Raw genomic sequence first — 25,188 nt, forward strand, 5'->3', positions numbered from 1 at the left:
TAGCCAGAGCACTCACTGATGAGGGCTTTGAATGTCACCCTACGGCGGGTGCTCTTCCGGAAACCAGGGATGCAGGCGGGAAAACATCACAGAACTTAAAATCTAGTGACAAGATAGATACCATGTCAAGTCATTTTTAGTCTGTGAAGAACTGTCACCCGTGGATTGAACGTCTCCTGTGTGTCTAACAAAGGCACAGAGAACGTGATTCCCTCTAGTGAGCTGATTGAAGCTGGTGGTTTGAATGGGATCACCCGAGGCAGGACTCCCCTTTGAATCCTGTCTCTCCGCCCAGGTCCCCGGGGCTCCCTGCAGCCAGTTCGCCTGCCTTTCTGTCAGCCCCGCAGCCCTCAGCCCTGGGTTGAGATGGGAGAACCCGACGCCGCCCCCTTTTCCAGCTGTGGACTGCCGGGCTGTCTCGGGCAGCTGGGCGAAGAGGAGTTTCAGACATTCAAGAACTTGCTAAAGGAAAACTCAGAACTGGCCGCCTGCTCTCTCCCGTGGGTGGAGGTGGGTAACGCCAACCCGGAGCGCCTAGCCTCGCTCTTGTGTGAGCACTGCAGCGGGCCTCTGGTCTGGAAGGTATGCGCGGACATCTTTCATGAGATGAACCTGCCCGTGGGCTCGCAGAAGGTGAAGGATGAGGTGGAAAGTGAGTAGAGACATGGGGCCGACCTGGGGGTGGGGGAGGAGCTGGGAGTCTCCAGGTCCCGTGGGAATGGGGAGGTACCACCGTCCTCTCACTGGGGCCACCCTGTACCAGTGAGCCCAGACCCTGAGAAGGAGCTCATTGGTCCCCCTCCCTGGCTGGAAATCTGTTGTCTCTAGTCTGTGAAACCATGAAGAAGGAACAGCTAGACATGACCCTCTCTCACCCTGGACAGAATGTGGTTGGCGTTCGTGGACAGGATTGGGTTGGCGTTCGTGGACAGGATTGGGTTGGCGTTCGTGGACAGGATTGGGTTGGCGTTCGTGGACAGGATTTGCAGTCGTACCTACAAAGTGTGCGTTCTGGAGCTAGCCCTTGTTTTACTGGTGACTTGGGGCACGTCCCTTCCTGCTCTGACCCTGGGGTTCCATGTCTTGGAACAGAAGCAGGGAGGCTGATGTGTGCTGTCGCCAAGGTTTGGCTGGATAACGTAGAGAAAGTGGCGCACAGAGCTTCATCCATTTACTGACAACGCTGTGGTGGTTGTCCAACGGGCACCCCCCCCTTATTTCTCACCCCAAGTGGAGAGGCTAAGGTCTGAGGGATCGACCTTCCTCAGATGATGGGCGCTGCGTGAGAGCCACACACTTAGATCACCTGCTGGGTTATCTCGAGGTATTTAGGAGGAAGGTGATAGGGAAAAAAAAAAGCTGTCCTTTACCAGGAGGAAGGAAGTCTCTTCTTCAGCTGTGGACAGAAAAGTCGGCAGAGTCCCGGGCGAGGGCGGTCAGACTGGCCCTCGAGAGCGCAGCCACCACGGGCCTCAGTGTGACTCAGCATCCGCGGTGACAAAGGACCTTACGAGAGGCCATCTCTTCCAAGTTTCAGAAAAGCCCTGTGCGGAAAGCTCGTTGGTATTGTTCACAGGGAGCCTTTTAATGTTTAGTGGCCGTTACACGGATGGCTGATGGTTACTGAGTGGGTCCTCCGGGTTCGGCACTGTGCTGTGTGCGCCCTGCCCGTGACTTCTCAGAACCTACTGAATGAAACAGGCTCCCAGGGCCGAGCATAAAATACAGGTTGGGCCGAGTTCCACAACTGGCCCAAGTCCATGAGCTGCTGCGTGACCAGGACGAGGCTCTTCATTTAACATTCCTTTATTTTTTTATTTTTTTTATTTTTTTTTAATGTTTTTTATTGATTATATTGTTACAACAGTTCCAATTTTCTCCCCCTTGTTTTCCTTTACTTTTTTAGCATATCTTTAAATTCTCATGTGTCACGCGCCAGAGAGTTCTAGCTTTCAGTGCAGTGGGGAGAGGGATAAAGGGATGATTTTTTTTTAAATCTTCACCTGAGGATACATTTTTTGATTTTTAGAGTGAGGAAAGGAGAGAGAGAGAGAGAGAGAGAGAGAGCGATCGGCTGCCTCCTATATGTGCCCTGACTGGGAATCGAACCTGCAACCTTTCGGTGCATGGGACAGTATTCCGGCCACCTTATCCACCTGGCCAAGGCAAGGGGCAATTTTTGCAATGGGTGATGAAAAATATGAGAGGTTGTATTTGAAACTAGAGGAAAGTGAAGGTTATAATCACTTCCTAGAAGAAGTAAGGTTTAGGCTGAGGCGAAAGCAAAGAAGGTAGCCAGGCGCACTGGGCACCTTGGTGAGGACCATGCTGAGCAACAGCTAGTGGTGGTGAAGGCTTTGCCAAAGGAGTCAGGGGAGGCCGTGGGGGCTTGGAGGATGTGGCAGGAGGCCACCAGGGACAGAGGGGCTAGACATCAGACCGCAGAGCACCTGGGAAATAACTTTTAATAGCTAAGAGTAAGCAATGAAATAGTTTTAAAGGGGTGGGAGCAGAAATAACCCAATTAGCATTTCATCATCGCTGCTGAAGGGCTGAGCGGTCCAGAAAGGTCACGAACAGGCGTGAGAAGACCCATTAGGAGGCCACGGGAGAAAAAAGGAGAACTGGAGCCTTGGCCACGTGACTCAGTTGGTGGGAGCATCATCCTGTGTACCTAAAGGCTGTGGGTTCAATTCCTGGTGCGGGCACGTACCTGGGTTGTGGTTTGATCCCTGACTGGGTCGCATGCAGGAGGCGATTGATCGATGTTTCTCTCTCTCATTGATGTCTCTCTCACTCTCTCCCTCCCTCCCTCTCTAAAATCAATAAACGTATTCTCATGTGAGGACTTAAAAAAAGTAGAAATGAGGTCTACGTACATGCAGAGAGAATATGGTATCAAGGGTGATACCTAAGTTTCTGGCGTGAGAAACGGGGTGGGTGGGGTCCGTTGTCTCAGGAAACGCTGAAAGAGACGTTTTGCACCAGGTAGCCCGGGGGCGCTTAGTCAAGGGGAGACCTCACAGGCATCTACACCAGTTCACTAACTAATCTGAAGTTCCAGCGCAGTCTTTAGGGTGACTCCCAAAAATAAGTTCTTGGTCACCATGATACACTGCCCCATTATATGGCTTACTCCAGGCCATACAGCAAACTAGGGACTGACGTTCAGGCCCTGTCCCGGTAGTTCAGTCCACTAGAGCAGCGTCCTGATGCACCAAGGTGGCAGGTTCGATCCCCGGTCAGGGCTCATGCAAGAAGCAACCAATGAATGTAGAAATCAGTGGAACAACAAATCAGTGTTTCTCACTAAAATCAATAAATTTAACACATTTCAAAAGAAATTTGTTTCCGAGTTCAACATTGGAGCCCTCGTCACGAGCATGTCTGTCGCTTCCCTGGGATGGTGGTACCCGAGGCTCTGCCTCCACACCAATGGCTCGCCCTGCTTCCCCTGTTATCTGGGCGGAGGGTGCCCTCACGCCTGCTCAGCGTCATTGCCGCGACTTTATGGAGACCGTCTGTCATCTGCTCTGTGTTGCAGGGTCTTCACTGGCTGGGACGCTAGGAGATTCTTCAGCCACAGAGTCTGATCAAGTGACCAGCATGGACGAACCTCCAGGTCCGTGTGGGGTGGGGGTAACATGTTGTCTACCTCAGTCAAGGGCACTGCCGGCCATGGAGCCACTCACACTGAAAGCCCAGTCATTTTCTTAGCTTCCTTACCACTGATTGCTTGATTCTTTCCTCTGCCCTCTGCTAATTAGGAAATCATGAGACCTATCTCTATAGTATGATTTGTTTCTACACCTTCCTTCCCATGGCCTGTGTATCAGAATCATCTCACTCGAATTGCTAATCTGTTTCCACTGTGGTTACAGGAACTCCGTTTTCCCCACAATGATGACCAGGGCGCTCTTTTAAAAATTTCCTTCAGTGCTCAGTGGGTTAGAGCATTGTTCCAATTCTCCAAGGTTGCGGGTTCAATCCCTGGTCAGGGCACATGCAAGAAGCAGCCAATGAATGTATCAATAAGTGGAATGACAACTTGATCTCTCTCTCTCTCTCTCTCTCTCTCCCCCCCAACCCTCTGCCACTCTCCCTCTCTGACCCTCCCCCTCTCTCTGCCTCTAAAATCAATAGATTAAAAAAATTAAACCAATGAATGCATGAATAAGTAGAACAACAAATTGATGTTTCTCTCTCACTCTCCCCCTTTCTCTATCTCTCTAAAATCAATCAATAAATTTTTTAAAGATTTTCCATCTGATACTTTTACTCCCTGGCTTCACAGTCCTGAAATGGTTTTCTGTTGCATCTGTGATCAAGCACCTGACTTTTGTGTAACTGGCAAGAGGAACACCACCCTTTTGACTGTTTCTGAAACGGGGCGCTTCCTCCCCGCATCATCTAAGACGGACGGACGTGTAGGTAGCCGCACCTGTAGCAAACCGTTTCCTCGTGAGCAGCGTGAGGGCTACTCTCGGTCAGTGTGAGCTGTGCTGCTCTTCCCCAAGCCCCTCATTCTGTCTTCGGAGCACCTTCACAGCACAGCAACGGTTATCCCGGCTCCTTCGATGGACACACACAGGCACGCAAGCCCGCCGAGTCCTCACAAATAGTGACAGATAGTGGCAGCATTCACATTTCAGTTGAGTGTCTGACTCCAGACCCTCAGTTCTTTATTTTTTTAATTTCTAGTTGATGGGAGAGGAAGAAGGAGAGGGAATGGGGGGACAGATGTGAGGGAGAAGCATGAATCGGTTGAATCTCATACATGCCCCCCAACCAGGGCTGGAACCTGCAATCCAGGCATGTGCCCTGACCGGGAATCGAACCCACAGCCTTTCGGTTTACGGGACGACGCTCCAACCCACTAGGCGCACCAGCCAGGGCTCTAGACCCTTCATTCTTAACCACTAGGTTTGACCTCTCGTTTTAATGACTAGCCCAAAGGATTCGAAAGAATAAAAAGCAGAAATGAGACCAGACCCCAGGCCTTCTGGTCTTGAACCCAGTGCTCATTTTACGTATGCTCTGCGCCACTAGCTGAGCCCGTGCAGCCAGACTGGCCAGAAGACAGAACCCTGCATGGCCAGCCACGTCTCGGGGACTCTGTGGGTCTGACCTGGGTGATTCACGTAAGTGCACCTGAGTTTATTCATCCCTCTTTTTTTTTTTTTTTGCAAAAATATCATCAGCTATGGAACAAGATGGTACCACAGCAGCAGAGACCCAAGACCAAGGTAAAGAACTCCTGGTTTATTCTCATGTTTTTGCCCTCTGGGAATGAAGTCGGGGGTGTGCTGTGTGAGGAGCCTAGGTGCCGGGGAGTCCGCTCTCCCTCCGCCCACCCTCGCTTGTCTGTGGAGCGGCACCCCGTTCTCTCCGAGCCCCTGGGACCCTCACCACAGGCAGGGGATGGGGCCAGGCCCACCAGCATTATCGGCCGGCCGTTTTCATGAAGATACATTTCAAATTCCAAAGTTCATGTGAGGGAACTTGGGTGTCTAGGACCAGCTTGTTGGGCAGGTGAGCGACAAGTCAGGTGCTTTGGTTATTTTATGTTTTTCATCCTTACCAGAGGATATGTCTGTTGATTTGGGGGGCGGGGGGGAGAGAAGAGAGAGACATTGATTGGTTGCCTCTCACATACACCCCAACCGGGATGGAACCTTTAACTTAGGTGTGTTCCCCAATGGGGAGTTAAACCCGCAACCTTTCCGTGTATGGGATGATGCTCCAACCAATGGAGCTGCCCAGCCAAGGTGCATACAAGATGGATGTTTCTCTTTCTCTTTCTCTAAACTAGATTTTAAAAATCTCCTCTAAATAAATAAATAATTGACTAATTAAAAAAATATCCTCAGGTGAGTATTTAAAAAAAAAAAAAAAAAGAATATAAGATGTCAGCTCTCAGGTGCTGAAAAGAAAACTCAGTGTAAAGAAACACATACGAGTTACTTGGTAGAAAGTCCCCCAGCCGTTGAGGGCGAGACCTTTGAGTGAGGGGAAGCGGGATGGAGCTTGGGGTCAGTAATGCGTTGCTGTCTCCTGTCCTCAAACTCTGCTTCCTGTTCCCTTTCTCCCCTCCCCCGCCCCATGGAGGCCACGGAGGTGATGGTGAACGGGACTACAAATGTCACGTGATGACCAAGTTCGCCATGATGTCCGGCGCCCATCAGGATTTCGAGACCTTTGCCTCTGACTGCCCACAAATGCAGACGTTGTTCGAGGTGTTCACGCCAGACCGGCGGGGCTGCCGGCCTCTCACCGTGGTCCTGCTCGGAGGGCCCGGGGTGGGGAAGTCGACCGTGGCCAGGAGAATCCTGCTGCACTGGGCCCGCGGGGAGCTCTACGCGGACATGTTCTCCTACGTCTTCTTCCTCGACACCAGAGACATTCCATTGAGGAGGAAACTCAGTTTTGTGGAGTTAATTTCCAGGGAGTGGCCAGACTCCCAGGTCCCCGTGGTGAAGACCCTGTCGCAGCCAGAGAGGCTCTTGTTTGTGGTCGATGGTTTTGATGACCTGGACGTTGCTGTCGAAGATACGGACCTGAACCTGTGTGCCGACTGGACAGAGAGGCAGACGGCGTCTGTCCTGATACGCAGTCTGCTGAGAAAGGCCCTGCTCCCGGAGTCCTCCCTCATCGTCACCGTCCGAGAGGCGGGCATGGCAAAGCTTAAAGCCATGGTCACGTCTCCTCGTTACCTCTTGGTCGAAGGACTCCCGATGGAAAGAAGGGTGCAGCTGTTCCTCAAGCACATCAGGAACGAGGGCCAAAAAACGCAGGTCTTGCCCTCGGTGGTGAACAACCACATGCTCATGGACAGGTGCCAGGTGTCCGCCGTCTGGTCGCTCATCTGCCAGGCTCTGGAGCTGCAGGTGGCGTCGGAGAAGAGCCTGCACCCCACCTGCCAGGTCCTCACGGGCTTGTACGTCATCTTCGTGGTGCATCAGCTCGCCCCACGCCGGGCGCCGGCACGGGGTCTCAGCCTGGAGGAGAGAGCCGTCCTGAAGGGCTTGTGCCAGATGGCTGTGGAGGGCGTCTGGGCCATGAAGTTTGTGTTCTGCGCCGATCACCTGGGCGTCCACGGACTGACGGAGCCGGCCCTCTCCTCTCTGTTCCGCAGGAGCATCCTCCTCCGAGACGCCCGCGGGGACGGCTCCTTCACGTTCCTGCACCCGAGCCTGCAAGAGTTCTGTGCCGCCTTGTACTACGTTCTGGAAGGACTGGAGTCGGAGTGGGACCCCCACCCTCTGTGTGCGCAGAACATGAAGACTCTGAAGGAGCTCAGACAGAGCAGCTGCAACGTCCACGTGCTCCAGATGAAGCGTTTCTTGTTCGGCCTCATGAACAAAGAGCTGGTGAGGCCCCTGGAGGACTTGCTGGGCTGTCCCCTCGCCCTGGGGGTGAGGGAGGCGCTGCTCGGCTGGGTCTCTCTGCTGGGCCAAAGGGCCGGCGCCGTCTCCCCACTGGACTTCCTGGACGCCTTCTACTGCCTTTTCGAGACCCGAGACGAAGACTTTGTCCGTTTGGCGTTGACCGGCTTCCTGGAAGTGAGGCTGACGGTGAACCGGCCGATGGACCTGCTTGTGACGTCTTTCTGTGTCCAGCGTTGCCGGGATCTGCAGAAGATTCGAATGGACGTCAGAGAGATCTTCCCGGGGGACGAGTCCGCCGAGGCGTGGCTGGCCGTCCCGGAGGGGTGAGTGTCCCCCCCTGCCGTGTCCGCCTTTCTGTTCCGACAGGGGTATCGCTGTTCTGAAATAATAATTGCCCGCAATTAAGCTAATTAACGTGCCCACGACTGACATGGCTACCGTTTTCTTGTGCGTGTGCGCGCGGTGAGAACACGTGAGACCCACCCTCCCAGCAAATGTCAGGTGCGCGACGCTGGATTGTTCACGACCGTCCTACGACTGTCCGTTCCACGTTCCTTTCCTGCCGCTGAAACCGTGCCCTTTGCCCGACACGTCCCCATTCCCTGCCCCTCCCCCACCCCAACGCCACCGGCGACCACCGCGCACCCTCTGCCTCTGAGGGTTCCACTGTTTTAGGTCCTGTAGGTGAGCTCATGTGTGTCGTTCTGGGTCTGGCTTCCCTCACTCCTGTGATGTCCGCTGGGGGATCTGTGTTGCTGCAGACGGCAGCACTTCCTTTTTTTAAAAAAAAGATTGTATGTATTTACTTTTAGAGCGAGGGAAAGGGAGAAAGAGAGGGAGAGAAACATCAGTGTGTGGTCGCCTCTCATGCACCCCCAACTGGGCACCTGGACCCCGACCCAGTCGTGGGCCCTGACTGGGAATCAAACCTGCAACCTTTTGGTGCACAAGACGATGCCCCCGGCCAGGGCTATTTTTAATTTTTTGAGACATCTCCACACTGCTTTGCACAGGGGCTGCCGCATTTCCCATTCAGAGGGGAGCTAGAATTTAAGGACACCCCGATTTGACAGCCTGAGGCTCCAAACCACTATTGCAGACCCCTGGGTGCCCAATGCTCAGGATAAAGGGTGGACAGGAGTGTGTGCATGCAGAGCATGAGGCGACGTCACTGAAGTGCCCTCGGAGCCTCTAAAGCCGCTCCTGTCTCGTCCCCATAGCCTGGTCTCTCTTCTCCAACCTGGTTGCGGCCGCTGCACATGGTCAGATCCATCCTGTGGAGGCCAATGTTTCTTCCCTTCTCCGGTACAGGGTGCCGATCAAGCCCCCAGTTCTCGAGTGGTGGGAAAACCTCTGCTCCGTGCTCAGCACCCACCCGAGCCTCCAACAGCTGGACCTCAGCGGCAGCCTCCTGAGCGAGTGGGCCATGAAGACCCTGTGCGTCAAGCTGAGACAGCCCACCTGTCGAGTGCAGAAGCTGAGGTAAGGCTGCCCGGGCCCTGGAACACGCCCTTCTGTGTGGCCTGTCACAGGTCTCCTCACCCACCTCCTGAGGCCAATCTGTACAATGTATTCAGAGGGGACATGTGCTCTGGGAAGTGTAGGAACCAGGTTCCCAAACGCATAGGGAGGGGAGTGACTGAAGACCTTGTGGAAGGGAGTACTGAGGTGGGGCCATTTTTTTTGGGTTTTGAAGGATGACTAGGAGTTCATTAGGGAGGAGGAGGGGAGGTCATTTCTTTTTTCTGGCAAGTGGTAGATCAAAGTGCATGACTTACTAAAGCCTTTACATCCGTCCTTCGTGCTTTTAGGCATCCATAAGGTGACAAATATTTGAACGTCTGATAGTTTCTGAGTCTGTTGTAGACTCCGGGCTCCTCACCAGGCACCTGCAACGGGAGATGAAGGGCTTGTTGAACTTCAGAAGGCTCTTGTTTTTTTAAAGATTTTATTTATTTATTTTTAGAGAGAGGGGAAGGGAAGGAGAAAAGGAGAGAAACATCAATGTGTGGTTGCCTGCCACGCACCCCCAACTGGGGACCTGGCACACAGCCCAGGCATGTGCCCTGGCTGGGAATCAAACCAGTGACCCTTTGGTTCACAGGCCAATACCCAATCCACTGAGCCACACCAGCCCGGGCAGTCTGTCTTGATTGTGTTTGCTCATTTATGGTATCACATTCTTAAGCATAATCCTTTTGTGTGTTTCCTTGGTGACTGTCTCCTCCATGAGCTTAAGCTCCACAAGAACAGAGTATTAGCATTGGCGATACTATCCTCCCAGTGCCTGCTGCCCCCTCGGTGCTTAAAAATGAAAATTTAATAAATGCAATTCACAAAATATGCAAGTCAGAATGGGAGGAGCAAGAAAAGGAAGCGTTCTGGTACATCTAAACGTCACTGGGCCTCATTCACGCTCTCGTTCCTCCTCCGTAGCTTTAAAGGCGCCCGGATCACCCTCGGTCTCCATCACCTCTGGAAGACTCTTATCGTCAACTCCAACATCCAGCGCGTGAACCTGGAAAGCACCCACCTGAAGGACGAGGATGTCGGGATGGCGTACGAAGCGATAAAACACCCTAACTGTGCGTTGGAGTCTCTAAGGCAAGTCTTGGCGATGGTTTTCGCTTTTGCAGTGGTAGGGTTTTCTTTGGCTGGGTTGTTTTTACTTTTTGTTTTGAAATCATTATTCATGGCAAGTTGCAGAAATATTGCAGAGGGCTGGGAGGACGGCGAAGGCTGGAGACGGTGGCACGGCCAGCCGTACAACAGTGTGTTTGTGCCCAGTGCCACTGGCTGTGCACGTAAAAATGCTCAAGGTGGTCATTTTTTTTTTAAATTTTTTTTTATTTTTAGAGAGAGGGGAAGGGAGGGAGAAAGGGAGAGAAACATCCATGTGTGGCTGTCTCTCGTGCACGCCCCCCACTGGGGCCCAGAGTGCCCCCCAGGCACATGCCCTGATGGGGAATCGAACCGGTGACCCTTTGGTTCGCACCTGATGCTGCACCAGTCAGGGCAAGGTGGTCGTTTTTATGTTGTGTATATTTTACCACCATAAAAATGTAACTTTGGATGTTTCATAAACTTAAAAAAAAAAAAATCAGAGGCAAAGAAATCACAGATGGGTGCCATGCGCCCTTCAGCTTGTTTTTCTCCCGATGGCTATATCGTACGTAACTATCGTAGTATCAACACCAGGACCTCAACAGTGTATGCTGAATGTATGTCCTTCTGTCATTTTATCACATAAAATGCCAGTGTGTGTGCATTCATGAGACTACAGTGCCACCAAGATACGCAAAGGCCACCCCCTGGTGTTAGAGACCCCTCCCCCTCCCCACCCCCACCATCCCTGATCCCTGCCCATAACACGTTTTCCGTCTCTATAATTTTGTCATTTTGACGACACTATAGATGGAATCACACAGCATGTCACCGCGTGAGGTTGGCTTTTTTCAGACGTCCTTGAGATTTATCTGACCTGTTCTGTGTATCTGTAGTGTGGTTTCAGTTATTTGATTTTAGGGGGACAGAGGGAGAAACATGGATGTGTTGTTCCAAGCATTCATGCACTCACTGGTCGAGTCTTGTATGCGTCCTGACCATGGATCGCACCTGCGACCTTGGCACGTGGAGATGATGCTCTAACCCGCTGAGCTGCTCTAACCAGGGCTGTGTGTCTTTCTATCGCTGGGTGCTATAGGGTGGCAGCCATGTACCGCGGTTGGCATAACCATTCACCCTTCCAGGGACATTTTGGTCATTTACATAAAATCTGGGGAGAAATCTTTGCCTGGAGCTGAATATACTATACAAATAGGCACTGGCATTTAGATCTGTCTTTGCAAAGACCTATATGTTCTATAAGCAAAAAGGATATACAAGTGTTGTGTTAAGATTAAGCCACTCGACTAAAAATAATAATTACAGGCAGTAAGGTGTTTGCCCATTGGAAAGCAACTCAAGAGAGCTGGAGGAAGGGGTCTCCTGGGCTTTCTTTGCAGGTGAAATCACTGTCCGTTCTCCTGGAGACCAGCTCCTCGTTATCCCCACCACAGAAACCACAGGTGGTAACTATGCCTGCTGGTGGAGTGGTGACTATTTCTACAACAGCAGCTCTGTTACCACAGCCACATGTATCCAATCTGTGTGTCTATACGTTACACCTAAGAGTGTTGTATGTCACAGGTGGAATGGTTGCCGGAGATCCATGCTATGAATAAAATCACGCTGCAGAGAGAGGGGTGGGCTGGGGTGGGCAGGGTTTCAGGCAGTGAGACAGGCTTGCTTGGGAGAAGCCAGATTCAGGGGACCTGAACAAGAACGTGAGTCGCATAAAGACCTGGGCTTGGGGAGGCCGTAGGGGAGCAGGGGGAGCTCAGACCCTGAGGCCATAGCAGACCGTCTCCAGGAGCCGGCAGGGTGGCCGGATAGGCCGGCCTGCGGGGAGTCGGGCAGCTGGGCTGCCTCTGGGGACAGACGCTGTCTCACGTGGTCTGTGTCCGCAGGTTGGATCACTGCGGACTCACCAGCACCTGCTGTTTGCTGCTCTCCAAAATCCTGCTGGCCTCCAGCAGCCTGACGTCCCTGAGCCTCACGGGGAATAAGGTGGCGGGCCAGGGCCTCGGGCCCCTCTGTGAGGCCCTGAAGGTCTCGCACTGCAGCCTGCAGAGGCTGGTGTGAGTGGCACTTCCTTTCACGGGGGCTGGGGGGGGGGTGCGGTTCTCTCGTCCAGGTGATGGGGGAGGAGGGGCGGGGGCGGGGCATTGGTGGATGCACAAGCTGAGGGTTAAGAGTTGGGGTTCTAACCTCACAGGAGTGCCCCAGGGTCGTGGTTTGGTAGAGACCCAATGAATAACACTCACCTGATACAAAAGGTCAAGCAGAGCCAACTCATAGACTCAGAGAAGGCAGCAGTTACCCGGGCTGGTGGGGGGAGGGGCCCACGGGGAGAGGTTGGTCAGAAAGTCGTGGGATGAATGAGTTCTGGGGACCTCATGCCCCACGCGGGGACAACAGTTAATGGTACTGTATTGTATTCTCGAAAGTCTTACCGACAGTGAAGTCCCAGGGAGCTCTACAGGCGTGTGGTTAGAGCTGCCGCCTGGGCCAAGTGTTCTGTTCCCATTCACACCGTCTTCACCAGCAGCCTCCCAGGTAGGAATTGTTCCCTTGCCGCTCACGGACAAAGAAGGCAGCACCCCACAAAAGACCGAAGTCTCCTGTCTCAGGTCACACAGGGAGTAAGGGTACAGCCGAAGCATGAGCCTCCTGTGTGATACCCAAAGGGCTGCTCTGTGCACTGGACATGGCCTCCAGCCCGGGCCCGGGCTGTTTCTCCCCGACCCCTTCCAACGCATGCTGTGGTCCCCGCTTTCCTTCCTCCTTCAGTGGGAGCTTGGTTCTCAGGCTGTAGCAAAAGTTGAAAAGCAAATAGCACAAATTACCCTTTGTCGAAGGTAATCATCGCAGCAAAATGCCTTCTCTCCACCAGTCTGTAGGAAAGGGGGAAAAAACAAAAACCCAAAAAACGAAAACAAAACATTTCATCCAATTTCTTATGTTCCATACCTGGGGCCTGCAAATTAAACTGCCCATAGGCACATGAACAAGAGAAAAGGCGTACACATGTTACTGATGTTAATTTTGTAAGCACGGGGGGACTTCTGGTACAGAGTACAGAGAGGAAGTGAGACACCCAAGAAGAGGGCAGACTCAGGGGCCTGATACACCATTTGAACAAAGAGCAATACATTGTGGAGAAGTAACTAGACAAAGGAAAGGGGGGCGGGTTTCTAGGGCTGATCAATCATGGGAAAGTGACTAGGAAGTATTCGGGGCAAATTCATGGTAGGGAAGGGTTATACAGAGACTCAACTCCATTGCTGGTGGGAAGGCTCATTGTCATCTCCTGGAAGAAGGGGTTGGGGGAAGGGGGTACCTGCACAAGAGAAATGTTTGCCCTGCTTTTTAGGCAGGTAGCAGGGAGGGCAGACATTTCTTATTGTGTCCGCTTTTTCTCAATTGCCATCAGCTGAAAATAATCCAAAAATGGCGTATTTTGGGGCGGCATATCCTGGCGCCCCCGAAATTCAACCCCACCTGCGTAGCTTTATCGAAAGATCGCTATCCATCCTACGGAGCACTTGCTTGAAGCGTGTCAGATGGGTTCGTTCCTTTCATTTGGTCCCAGCGCCACGAGACTTTCCAGGCTGACTGCTTCTTAAGCTCCGAGAAAAACAGGTGGGCGAGCATTGGTGTCTAAGGGTCCACGACGTGTTGACTTAGGGACTTCTAAGGAGGAAGGTCGGTTGTCTTGGCAAAACCTCACTCCGGAGCGCAGGCAGGCGCAGAAACAACCAGACGAGAGAGCAGATTCACGCGGTCTGTGCGTTTCCTGTTGTAGACCACACGGGTCTGATCCCCCCATGACACTTAAGAGTTCCTGTGGGACTGAACCGTTGCAGGTGACTTTTTAAGAGAAATGCAGACATGATGTGACGTCACCATATGTCAGTGAGGACATGCCAGCCACAGGGGTGACGTTTCTCTCCCTTTCTTGCAAGCGAGGCATGCACTGCTCAGACTTCGTTCGTTCTTTTCTGGGCTGTCTTCCTGCAGACTGGGCAACTGTGGCCTCACAGCCGCCAACTGCCGGAACCTGGCCTCGGTCCTCAACTACAACCAGAGATTGACACACCTGGACCTGTCCACCAACAACCTGGGGACAGAAGGTGTGGCCGCGTTGTGTCGAGCCTTAAAGTTCATCATCTGCGCTCTACAGAAGCTGATGTGAGTCCCACTCGCTCTCCGGCGAGGACTTGGTAGCTTTGTGGCCCGTGGAGTGTGTCTGTCTCAGAGCGGGCAGCGTGCAGCAGGAGGCGCCTGCCACGTGCCACCTCCCGCCCCTGCGCGACCCCTCCTAGAGTTCACACACTCTCAGAACGTTCTGTCTCTGTTTTCTTCCGGTGGGAAGGTACTCATCCAAGTACAGCCAGCTGTGACCATTTGCGGTATTCATGTTCTGTAAAGTCACAGAGAACGCTGATTGAGACTGAACCGCGACCCCCGGGGGCGGGGGGGAAACACGGGGTTTGGTTCCTGTCGCCATGGTCAAACGTTTCCACCAACGGAGCCATACCTAACCTTGTGTGGGGTGGTTCTGGCTGAAAACACCGTATTTCATACGTATTGCTGGTTCATTAATATTGAGCCTGGGTAACGTGTTTCCTCCATAAAACATCCATCACAGCTTTTTTTAAACTTTATTTTTTATTTACTCATTAAAAAATTTTTTTCTATTACAATTGTTCCACTCCTCCCCTCATGGCTCCCCCCACCTACCCCCGTCTCTGCTCCCATAGTCAGTCCCTACCCCATTACCAACTGTCCATTTCCGTGGGTCATTTATACCAACCCCCAACCCCCACTCCCCCTGGCTATCACTGCCCTGTTGCCTCTGTAGGTCACGCATGTATGTTCTCTGGCTGATCACTTCCCCTTCTTTCATCCAGCCCCTCCCCTCCGGCAGCTGTCAGTCTGTCCCATGTGTCTGTGCCTCTGGTTCTATTTTGTTCGTCAGTTTATTTTGTTCACTGATTCCACACACGAGTGAGATCCTATGGTATTCGTCCTTCTCTGACTGGCTTATCTCACTCAGCATAATACACTCCCGGTCCATCCGTGCTGTCACAAAAGGCAAGCGTTCCTCCTTTTTTATGGCTGCATAGTACTCCACCGTGTAAACGCACCACAGCTTTTTTACCCACTCCTCTACCGATGGGCACTGGGGCTGCTTCCAGACCCTCACAATCGCCAGGTTCTGGAAACACCGCAGCTCTCCTGTGCTCAGCACACTAGACCCCACTTCAGCTCCACATCTCAAACAATGAAGCCACCCACCCCCCAGAACCACAGAGATGCAAAACACGTGGCACTAACTGAAAGGACATTTGTTCACAGCAGCATGAGAGCCGGACATGAGTTCAGCCTTCACGGGGAACGTGGGCAGCGGGCAACTCCTGTTTTTCTGCGCGTGTCCGTGAAGGACCATGAATGCCACGAGTATTGATTTGGGGGCAGGTCACCAATAAATCTGAACGAGGAGGCCAACTCACAAATACAGAACTTGTGAATATGCAAATCTATGTTTAGGAAGCCCGTACTTTGGGTGGTCGCTCTTCATAGCTAGTGATGGGGAGATGGAAGATGGGGGGAGGGTCCCTGTTTTGGGAAAGCTTAAACTCTGGGAGAGGCCAGTTGGATAATGTGTAGATGAGGTTTTCAACCGGTGGCACAGGGCTGACAGCTGCACGTCTGTGTGACAGGCCCCGGGGACCAGGCTGGAAGAACGCTGTTGTACCGTAAGGTTGTCCCCATCGCTATTTTAACAACTGCCTTTTTTTGTAGCTAAATTTTTTTTTTTTTAAATTTTCACTTAAGGATATGTTTATTGATTTGAGAGAGGAACGGTGAGACAGAGAGAGAATGAAAATCTTATCAGTTGCCTCCCCCACGTACCCCGACCGGGGATCGAACCTGCAACCTTTTGGTGTTTGGGACGATGCTCCAGCCAACGGAGCCACCCAGCGGGGGTTACCCCAAATGTCTGGTTGATGGTGAGAATGAGAGGTGTTTGTCACTCGTCTTCGTACTGCCACCTTCATAGTTTGCTGTCGTTCCACCCTGTTGACCAGGGACTTCACAGTGAAAAATGCACACGCGTGAGTGGTAGACCTACAACCAGAAATTCTAACGAAAAGAACTTCCATGCACATGTCTGCCTCCTGACACATTCTAAGGGTCCCCAGCAACAGTGATGGAGACCCCCCTGAGTGTGGTCGATGGAATGATAGAATGATGTGACCCCACGTCCTAATCCTTGGAACCTGTGGCTGAGAGGACCGTCCATGGCAAAGGGACTCTGCAGATGTGGAAGGATGCTGAGATGGGGCGGTGACCCTGAGTCACCTCCTCGCCCCAAGGTCATCGCCAGGGAAGGAAGGAGGCAGGAGTGGTGGTGACGAGGGCGGAGCGATGACGTTGCTCGTGGGGAGCACGGCGCGGGGCAGCGTGGGCAGCCTGTGGACACTGGAGAAGGCGGGGGCTGCTGCCGCCCTGGCGTCTCTGGGACGACAGCGGTGCTCTGACCCCCAGAGCGGTGGGACAACACGCATGACTTAAAGCACGTGACTTGTTACAGCAGCCGCAGGCAGCTCAGCCCTGGAGTCTGAAGGGAAATTGAAAGAGAGGGTCGCAGCCTCCAGCCTGTGCGTCGGGCACGGTGCCAGACCTTCGAGGGCACCCTGTCACCTGCGCCCCATGACCTTCTCAGGCACCGGCACAACCCCTCCCAAACGGAGCCAGCGGGGGCTGCGACGAGCGGCTTAGCCCTGCGGGCAGCTCAGCTGTTGGAACATCGTCCTCTTTGACATAAAGGTTGCGGGTCTGATTCCCGGTCAGGGAACATACTTAGGTCGCGTGTTCGGGCCCCGCTTGGGGTGCCTACAGGAGGCAACCAACCAATGTCTCTCTCTCCCCCCCCGACCCCTTCATCTCTCTCTAAAATCGATAAACATGTCCTTGGGCAAGAACTTTTTTTTTTTTTTTTTTTTTTTTTTGAGTGGATTACCCACAGTGACACCGAGTCAGGAATGTGACTGTCCTCCTTCCCGTGCGTGTTCCCTGCAGGCTAAGAGAATGCAACCTGGATGTCGTGGGCTGCGGCTTTCTGGCACTTGGACTTACGAACAACCGTCAGCTGACGCACCTGAGCCTGAGCATGAACCCCGTGGGGGATGACGGCGTGAACCTGCTGTGTGAGGTCATGGCGGAAACGGCCTGTCGCCTCCAGGACCTGGAGTAAGTCCCCCCGTGGTTGAGAGGAGGGGGTCGCCTCTACCGGAGTGGGGGCTGAGGTTCCGAGAAGGTCGGGAGCCACGCGTAGGGGGACTGGAGCCAAAAGTCAGCTCCAGGGCCCACGGGGCCTCCTGGTCTCCGGCGGACACTAGGGAAGTGGGCGTGTGGCATTACAGTGCGTGCAGGAAGGACAAATCGTTCTGAACCGAATCTGTGCGGTTCTCGGCTGCCGCCGATCTGCGCTACCTGTTCACTTCTCCTGCTCTCTCTGTGTCTCTGTCTGTCTCTCTCTCCCCGTACATATGCACGTCCCCTTGCAGGCTGGTGAAGTGTCACCTCACGGCCGCCTGCTGCCAGAACCTGTGCGCCGTGATCACGAGCAGCAGGCACCTGAGAAGCCTGGACCTCACCGCCAACCCCCTGGGTGACGCTGGGGTGGCTGCCCTGTGCGAGGGCCTGAGGCAAAGGGCGACCGTGCTGAGGAGACTCGGGTAGGCTCCCGGGGCCGCCTTCTGGAGGGCTGGGTGCAGAGGAAGGGGGGCCCGAGTGTGAGGCCGCTCGAACAGGGGCCAGGATCCGACTTGCACGACATCGTGAAATAGGACGGAACGCCCCCGGCCGAGGGGCAGACCGGGCTGGGCTGGGCCCTGCGGCGTGAGGGAAATGGCTGGGGCTTGGGCACGTGGCCTGGAGGTCGTGAGCACTCCGTAAATGTTTATCGGACAAGGTGGGCGCTGGGCGCGGTGCCGAGGGGCAGCAGGACCAAGGCACAGAGGGCTTGACGTTGAGGGCATACAGCCTGTGAGAAAGGGGGACCAGAAAGTCAGCAGTGATGCTGGCAGTTCTCAGACCGGAGTGTCAGCCCCAGACTCGCCTGGGAAGCCTGTGAAAACAGCGCTGGTGTATTCAGCGGAATATTACTCGGGCATGAAAAAGGAACGGAGTGCCAACACATGCCACAGCATAGATGAACCTTGAGAACACGAGACTGAATTCCCAATTTGGAATTCCCAAATACACAGAACCTACCATGATCAGGACATCGACACCCTCTATGCCCACCGGCTAGCTTAAACTACCTCTTTGCCAGGTGAACTATTTCATAGCAAGTTACAGGTTTTGACGTTCCAACTCCACCTACCCCAACATGTGTCTCTAACTACAATACACCTTTATCACATTGGACAATGTTCTTTGGTGTTTCCATGCTCTGAGGATAAACCCCTAAATCCTCCATGGGACCTAAAATGTCCGGCCTCATGTCACATCTCTGTCCTGGATCCACTCCGGACTTCCCATCGATGTTCGTGTCCCAGACACGCCCCCTCCCTCCTTCCGCAGGGACAGCAGACATCTCACTTCCTAAGCACATTGCTCCTCCCTGCCCCCGCTTGCTGGACTGCCTTCCTCTTCTCTACTCAGTTTTAGGTGAAAAGTCACTTTCTCAGCCAGTCTTTCTCCATGTTCCTTGTTTTATTCCTGAGTTAGAGGCTCTCAGACGTTCGCTTCCGTTCTCTGCCCAACTGTGAGTCAGCAGCTGCTCTCGGTGTGAGATCCAGAAGTGGTGTCTGGAAACTTCTTAGAAATGCATTTTTTTTTTTTTTTGGTCCCTCCCCAGAACTGCTGAGCCCAAACCTCCAGGAATGGAGCCCATGGTTCCCCTTTTTTTTAAGTCCTCACCCGAGGAAACGTTTATTGATTTTAGAAAGAGGAGGGGAGAGAGAGAGAGAGAGAGACCTCAGTGTGAGAGAGAAGCATCCATCAGTCGCCTCCCATACATGCCCTACCTAGGGCTCGAACCCAGAACCTAGGTGTGTGCCCTGACTGGGAATGGAACCCACAACATTTTGGTGCAAGGATGATGCTCAACCCACTGGACCACCCGGCCAGGGTGGCACTGTTCTTTAACCGTGAAAATAGAAGTCAAGTGGGCTGAAGGAAGAAGGGTCCATCATTGATCTTTGGGGGTGTTCTTGGGCCTCCCCTCCTGCAGGTTGGAGGCGTGTGGACTGACGTCTGACTGCTGTGGGGTCCTCTCCTCGGCCCTCATCTGCAACCAGCACCTCAGCAGCCTAAACCTAATGCGGAATAATTTCAGTCCCGAGGGGATACTGAAGCTGTGCCCAGCCTTTGAACACCCCGCGTGTAATCTCCAAGTCATCGGGTGAGTCCTGGCAGCCGGCTCCTCAGACACAAACCTTCCCTTGCATGCCACTGGGCAGAGAAGGTAAGACCGTGACCAAGCTCCCAGATCTTGGTCCAACCAGCTGTCCGCTGCATCCCGGGTGCTGAGCTGGGTGCTGGGAGCCCAGGGATCCGGGAGGTAGGGTCAAGGTGCTGGTATCATGCAGCTTATTTCACGGTGGGCTTGGGGAGAGTGGAAAGAGAGCATACCCATGAACTAGTCATCCTCCAGAAACCAAAAATATGTAGAGTTGCCGTCTGAGCGAGCAATTCCACGTCTGGGTCTGTAATTAAAGGCAGGGGGAGCAGGCTCTCAAAGAGACATTTGCACACCTGTGTTCACAGCAGCGTTACTGACAACAGCCGAGAGGTGGCAGCCCCCTTGTCAGGTGAATGGATCGACAAAACGTGGTCCATCCACACAGTGGAGTGTTGTTCGGTCTTAGAGAGGAGGGGCAGTCCGAGACAGGCGACCACGTGCATGAATGTTAGAAACGTTGTTCTGCGTGAAATAAGCCACACGCGCACACACACACACACACACTCTCTCTCTCTCTCTCTCCTTGATGGGAGAAACCGAGCCCGGTCGGATCCCCAGGCAGAAAGCAGGAGTGGGGAGTGTCATGGGCTGGGGAGAAGGGCTCACAGCTTTGGCTGCCGGAGAAGAAAAGGGCTCAGGGCACGATGGATCTCAGAGGCGGTTACAGACCCCCGTGAACCTGCTTCGTGCCGCGGAGCGGGATGCCGGCCGTGACTTAGGCAGACAGCCCGCTGCGGGCAGCTGGGACGGGTTCACGTCGAGAGCAAACTCCCGCGGCTGAGGAGCCGTAGTCTCCTGCGGGGCCCAGCCCACAGCTGCATCCAGGCGCCTGCGAGAGCGGTTGTGGCCGGGGATCTGGGGGGCAGGTGGGGGGCAATGAAGGCCGGAGGGGCGCGGCGGGCCTCAGGTCTTGCTGCGGCCGGGGAGGGAGACCGCAGCGGCCACGTCAGCAGATGGCGGGTCTGGGTGGGAGGAGAGCCTCTATCAAGAGGCAGGAGGCAAAGCAGCTGTGGGTGAAACCAGCTCGGGACGCTGGGGCGGGACAGCGGGTCACCCCGGGCTTCCTTCCTTGCCGCTTGGGGGGCCTGTTCCCCCAGGTACCTACGGGAACCCGTTTCTCTGTCCCCCGGAACACAGACCGTGTGAGGGCTGGGACATCGGCTTGCTCATCCCGGTGCCTCCAAACCCTGGGACGGGTCCTGGCCCAAAGCTGGTTCTCTGGCAAGAGGCCGTGATCAGTGACGAAGGGAGGGGGCTGCCTTGTAGCTTTGCTGTGAGGGGCCCCGATTCCCACAAAAGAATGGGACTTGCTTTTATTTCGTGGGGAGCACACCAGTGTCCTCAACAGACAGGGAAAGGGTTTAGATCCTTGATGGGGGTTCCCAGGAATGAGGAGGGAGGGAGAGAGAAGAGTAAGGAGCAAGTTCTCCAAGTCGCGCACCCTGTTTCTGTCCCCTCCCCCCTCCCCCCTCCCCCCTCCCCCAGGCTGTGGAAGTGGCACTATCCCGGCCCGGTAAGAAAGCGGCTGGAGGAGATTCAGGCACTGAAGCGGCACCTTGTCATCAGCGATGACTGGTACTCCTTTGACGAAGGGGACCGCTTCTGGTGGAAACACTGAAGAGGGACCCCGCCCACCAGACCCACGCTGACGGAGGGGCCTTGAGAGCTGGCTGCTGGGGCGCTCTGTGCCCCAGGGTTCCTCCTTGGAGGTAGAAAACGATGTCTGATTGTCACCAAGTCCCACGGGGGGTGATCCTTCTGTGTCCTGTGTACCTTGGTTGACATGTTGGCCTCAGACGTAGGCTTCAAGTCACAGGAGCTGAGTGGCTGAAAAACGTCTGTCCTGCCTCAGAGCACACAAGGGATCCAATAAACACTGAGCATTTGGCAAAAGTCTCGGGCGTCTTTCTTGCTCAAGAGCCGAGGTGGCAAGATGCAGGGATTTTGATGACAAGACTCTGGTGGTGTTAAAAATAAACTTTTTAGAAGTACAAATCTGAATGTCAAAGGAGGAGGTGACTTGCCCTGGCCGGGTGTTTCGGTGGTTGGAGCATCGTCGCGTACACCAAAAGGGTGCAGGTTTGATCCCTGGGCAGGGCACGTACCTAGGTTGCGGGTTTGATTCCCCAATTGGGGCGTGTACGGGAGGCAACCAATGGATGTCTCCATCACATCCTCTCCAAAATCAACAATAAAAATCCTCACGTGAGGATTTAAAAAGAGAAATGAGCTACAAAGCCGTGAACAGACCTGGAGGAACCTCAGGTGCATGTGACCAAGTGCAAGAAACCAACGTGAAAGGCTCCACCCTGTCTGATTCCAGTTCTGTGATGTTTCTATGATGTTTCGGAAAAGACAAAGCCGTGGAGACAGCAAGTCTGATGATAAATATTTTCAATTTCACAGACACCGTGCTGTTCCCCAGAACCTAGACAGTGGCAGCAGCCACCCTCCTCCTGCGCCCCCCCACCCCACCCCCGCCAAGAAGCTCCAGAATAGGAATCCTCACCTTCCGGGGCTGCAGGGAGCGTCTGCCCTGCGCGCACACAGGCCATCGGTCGTCTGCAGCGGCAGATGGGGCTACGCAGGGGGAGGGGCCGCTGAGGCCCAGGAGCAGGGGTCCAGATGAAGGTGGTTGCTCTGGGCAGTACTGTCATCCCATCGGTGATGGCCATCTGTCCGTCAACAGGTCTTGGCCAAGGGCCTTTGCGGAAACTAACAAAATCCAGCCACATCCATGGTGTCGTAGAACCGAGGGGCTGAGCTCAGTGTGTGTGACTCTTCTCTGACGCAGCTTCTCCTCTGTCCAGCGTTAGTGTGAGGATCAGGCAAGATGAGGTCCATGAAGCGCTGGGCACGCAGTAGGTGCACATTAAATTGTATCTCCCTTGGCTGAGTCAGATATCGGCCATCTCAAACCCTCACCCGTGTGTCCCCTCCCTGGGGCCGGGGCTGGGGTGCAGGCAGGGACAGTCACTCCGTACGCTGCTGGGAGCACAGTCAGCCGGCCAGTCTGACCTCCGGGGAGAGGCCTCATCTGCCAGCTCCTGGTGCCAGGACAGGAATAAAGAGGTTTCTGAAGCCTCATTACAGCAGCAGAAGATGGGAAACCATCTGACTATGCATCAGGCAGAGAATGGGTAAATAAAAGGTGGTATCCACAATAAAATGCTTTACATCTTTGGGACGTAAGTGGAAGGGGAAAGATGGGTGGATTATAACACACAAATAACACACATGTGCATATATGTACACAGCCAGCGATGCACATAGTTGTCCCTCAGTGTCGGGGGTATTGGTTGCAGGATCCCCCCATGATACCAAAATCTGTGCATGCTCCAGTCCCTTATATAAAATGACATAGTACTTGTTCCCTGGCTGGTGTGGCTCAGTAGATTGAGCACCAGCCTGAGAACCAAAGGGTCGCCAGTTCGATTCCCAGTCAGAGCACATGCCTGGGTTATAGGCCAGGTCCCCGGATGGGGGCACACGAGAGGCAACCACACATGGATGTTTCTCTCCCTCTCTTTGTCCCTCCCTTCCCCTCTCTAAAAATAGATAAAATCCTTTTTTTTTTTAAGGCATAGTATTTGCATATAACCTACACATAGAGTGTTTATCCCAGAGTCAGAACCCTTGTCCTCCAGAACCAGCTGGAAGAGAAAGCCACAGCGGGCTGGGTGGGCAAGTCACACCGAGCCCTGCTCCAGGGTCGTTACGGAGCACCACAGGAGCCCCTGCCGCTGGGTTGGGGGTGTGTCTGACTCTGAAGGACGGACACACACACCCCCGGCCAGCTGTCTCCCTTCATTATGAAGTCCCAGTGCTGCCAGACCTGGTTGCTGAGAGAAACCAGGAATCCAGATTTTTTAAGTGACATCAGATTTAAAATTCTGGCTCCAGACACTGAAAAAGAGGCCAACGGTGCCAAGGCAGGCTTCCCGAACCTTAGTGCTCTCTGTGTTTTCCCAGCTTTCTTGCAGCACTGTGGACAGAGAAAACGGTAAGATGCCTAAGGTGTGCCCTGCGGGGGTCTGACCTAGGTCCCCATGGTGAAGGGCTCCCACGATCCAGGCAACCCGCCCCTCCATCAGTGCTCATGGTTTGTGTCTGTGCCGAGTACCTGACCCTTTTGAGTTCACGCTACAGAACTGGAAACAGAGGCCCTCAGACCAAGCTGGCCACCAATGCACTCCAGTGGCTTCAATCCAGGCTTTAAAACAACCGCTGTCAGGAACTGAGCGCCAGGCCCTTACAGACACCCCGGGTCAGCCCCTGAGACAGTCACAGGGGACAGCCAAGCCCTTCTTTGCACACAGGAGGAAGGAAGGGTCTGAGTGTCTAGTCCACCTGCCCGGGGCCACACAGCCTGCTGGTGGCCGTGGAAATTAGCTCTGGGACCTTTCCTGTCACCCCTCCCCGGGCAGGAAGGAGAGGGTGAGACAGCCTGAGAGCAGACTCGCTGTGCCCAGCTCCCGGCTCCACCCTGAGCTGCTGCAGCAAACCCAACGGCAGCTTCAGCGGGAGGGACAGGGCACCTGCCACCACCAGGCGCCCACAGCTGCTCCCCTCCCCTCCCCCTTCCCACATCTGAAGCCCCCACGGCCCACAGGCCACTGAAGGGCCCCGCAGACACTGGGTAATGCTGTCCCCGGCCTTGAGTCCCGTGCCCTCTCGGGACCAAGTTGCACCCCTTCCCTCCTGGACAGCAACCTGAGATGCCAACATCAAACGAACAGAGTTCACCAATTCCAAGGCGGGCGAAGGCCGCTTGGAAACATGCCTTTCTGAGGGGGAAAATATTGGAACTATGGTAACAATATAATCAATAAAACATACTTAGAAAAAGAAAACATGTCTTTCTGACCGGAAAATCACGCCCACGATGCCCACTAGGCGGTCATCCCGACCTTGGGTTTGAGCCCCTCGTTCTCCAGACATGAGGCTCCCTGGGGGGGATGGGAACTGCTCAAGGGTGGCAGAGCCCCAGCTGGCAGATTCCAGGCACAGACTGGAAAGCCCGTTCCCTCCTTCAGCCCTTCCTCTGCGAGTGGCCCCTCTCCTTTTCTGCAGAGGTCAGAGGGGCGTGGGGCCCTCTCTAGCCTCCTCTGCACAACCGTGGCCGTCCCACCCGGCTGCAAGCAGCCCCTGGTAGGGCTCTCTCCTCGCCCGGATGGCCCACAGCAGTCTCCCAAGATCCCAGGGACACGGGTCCCCAGGGCTCTGGCCTGGAATTGGCATCAGGGACCCCACCCTGACGGGCCACGGGCCAGCAGCCCGCACCTCGCAGGGCGCAGGACGGCTGCAATGGCCGCCCCTCCCCTGGGCTGGCTCCCGCCGTCAGAGCCCAAGCAGGCAGGTAACCCCACCAGTCTGTCTTCCTTCTCTCCTCGTTCCACAGGGCAGCTCTGTCACTGGGACACTTCCAGCCCCCTCCCCCGGAGAGAGACCTCCCCCCACCCCGCCCCCAGCGGGATGGGAGGCGGGACAGGTGCACTTCCAGGCCAAGCCCTCCCCGCAGGGGGTGGAGGGAGGGACCTCGGGGCTGGCAGAGGAAGCCGGCAGCTCCTCGCCGCCTGCGCAGGACGGCGGCCCACCACCCTGCCCCGGGAGTGAGCGGGGCAGACGCTGGCCGCGGGGCTCCTCCCAGCCTGGGCACGTGGGGCCACCGCTCAGTGGCCTGGCCGGGTCGCTCTCCCCAGACGACGGCCCAGTCTG

General features: G+C 54.5%; 1 protein-coding gene across 1 annotated transcript; it reads left to right on the forward strand.

Annotated features, from left to right (window-relative positions):
• The first annotated feature begins 366 nt into the window (after positions 1 to 366).
• Positions 367 to 21,363, forward strand: NLRP5 (NLR family pyrin domain containing 5). The gene is made up of 11 exons (XM_090259269.1): positions 367 to 652; positions 3,545 to 3,622; positions 6,109 to 7,711; positions 8,700 to 8,870; positions 9,825 to 9,992; positions 11,897 to 12,067; positions 14,010 to 14,180; positions 17,079 to 17,249; positions 17,567 to 17,737; positions 19,240 to 19,410; positions 20,956 to 21,363. The coding sequence occupies exons 1-11, from the start codon at positions 367 to 369 to the stop codon at positions 21,086 to 21,088; spliced, it is 3,294 nt and encodes a 1,097-aa protein (XP_090115395.1). The 3' UTR covers positions 21,089 to 21,363.
• Positions 21,364 to 25,188: the final 3,825 nt, after the last annotated feature.

Source organism: Furipterus horrens, unplaced genomic scaffold (genome assembly GCF_987537825.1).
Source record: "Furipterus horrens unplaced genomic scaffold, mFurHor1.1.pri manual_scaffold_13, whole genome shotgun sequence".
NCBI lineage: Eukaryota > Metazoa > Chordata > Mammalia > Chiroptera > Furipteridae > Furipterus > Furipterus horrens.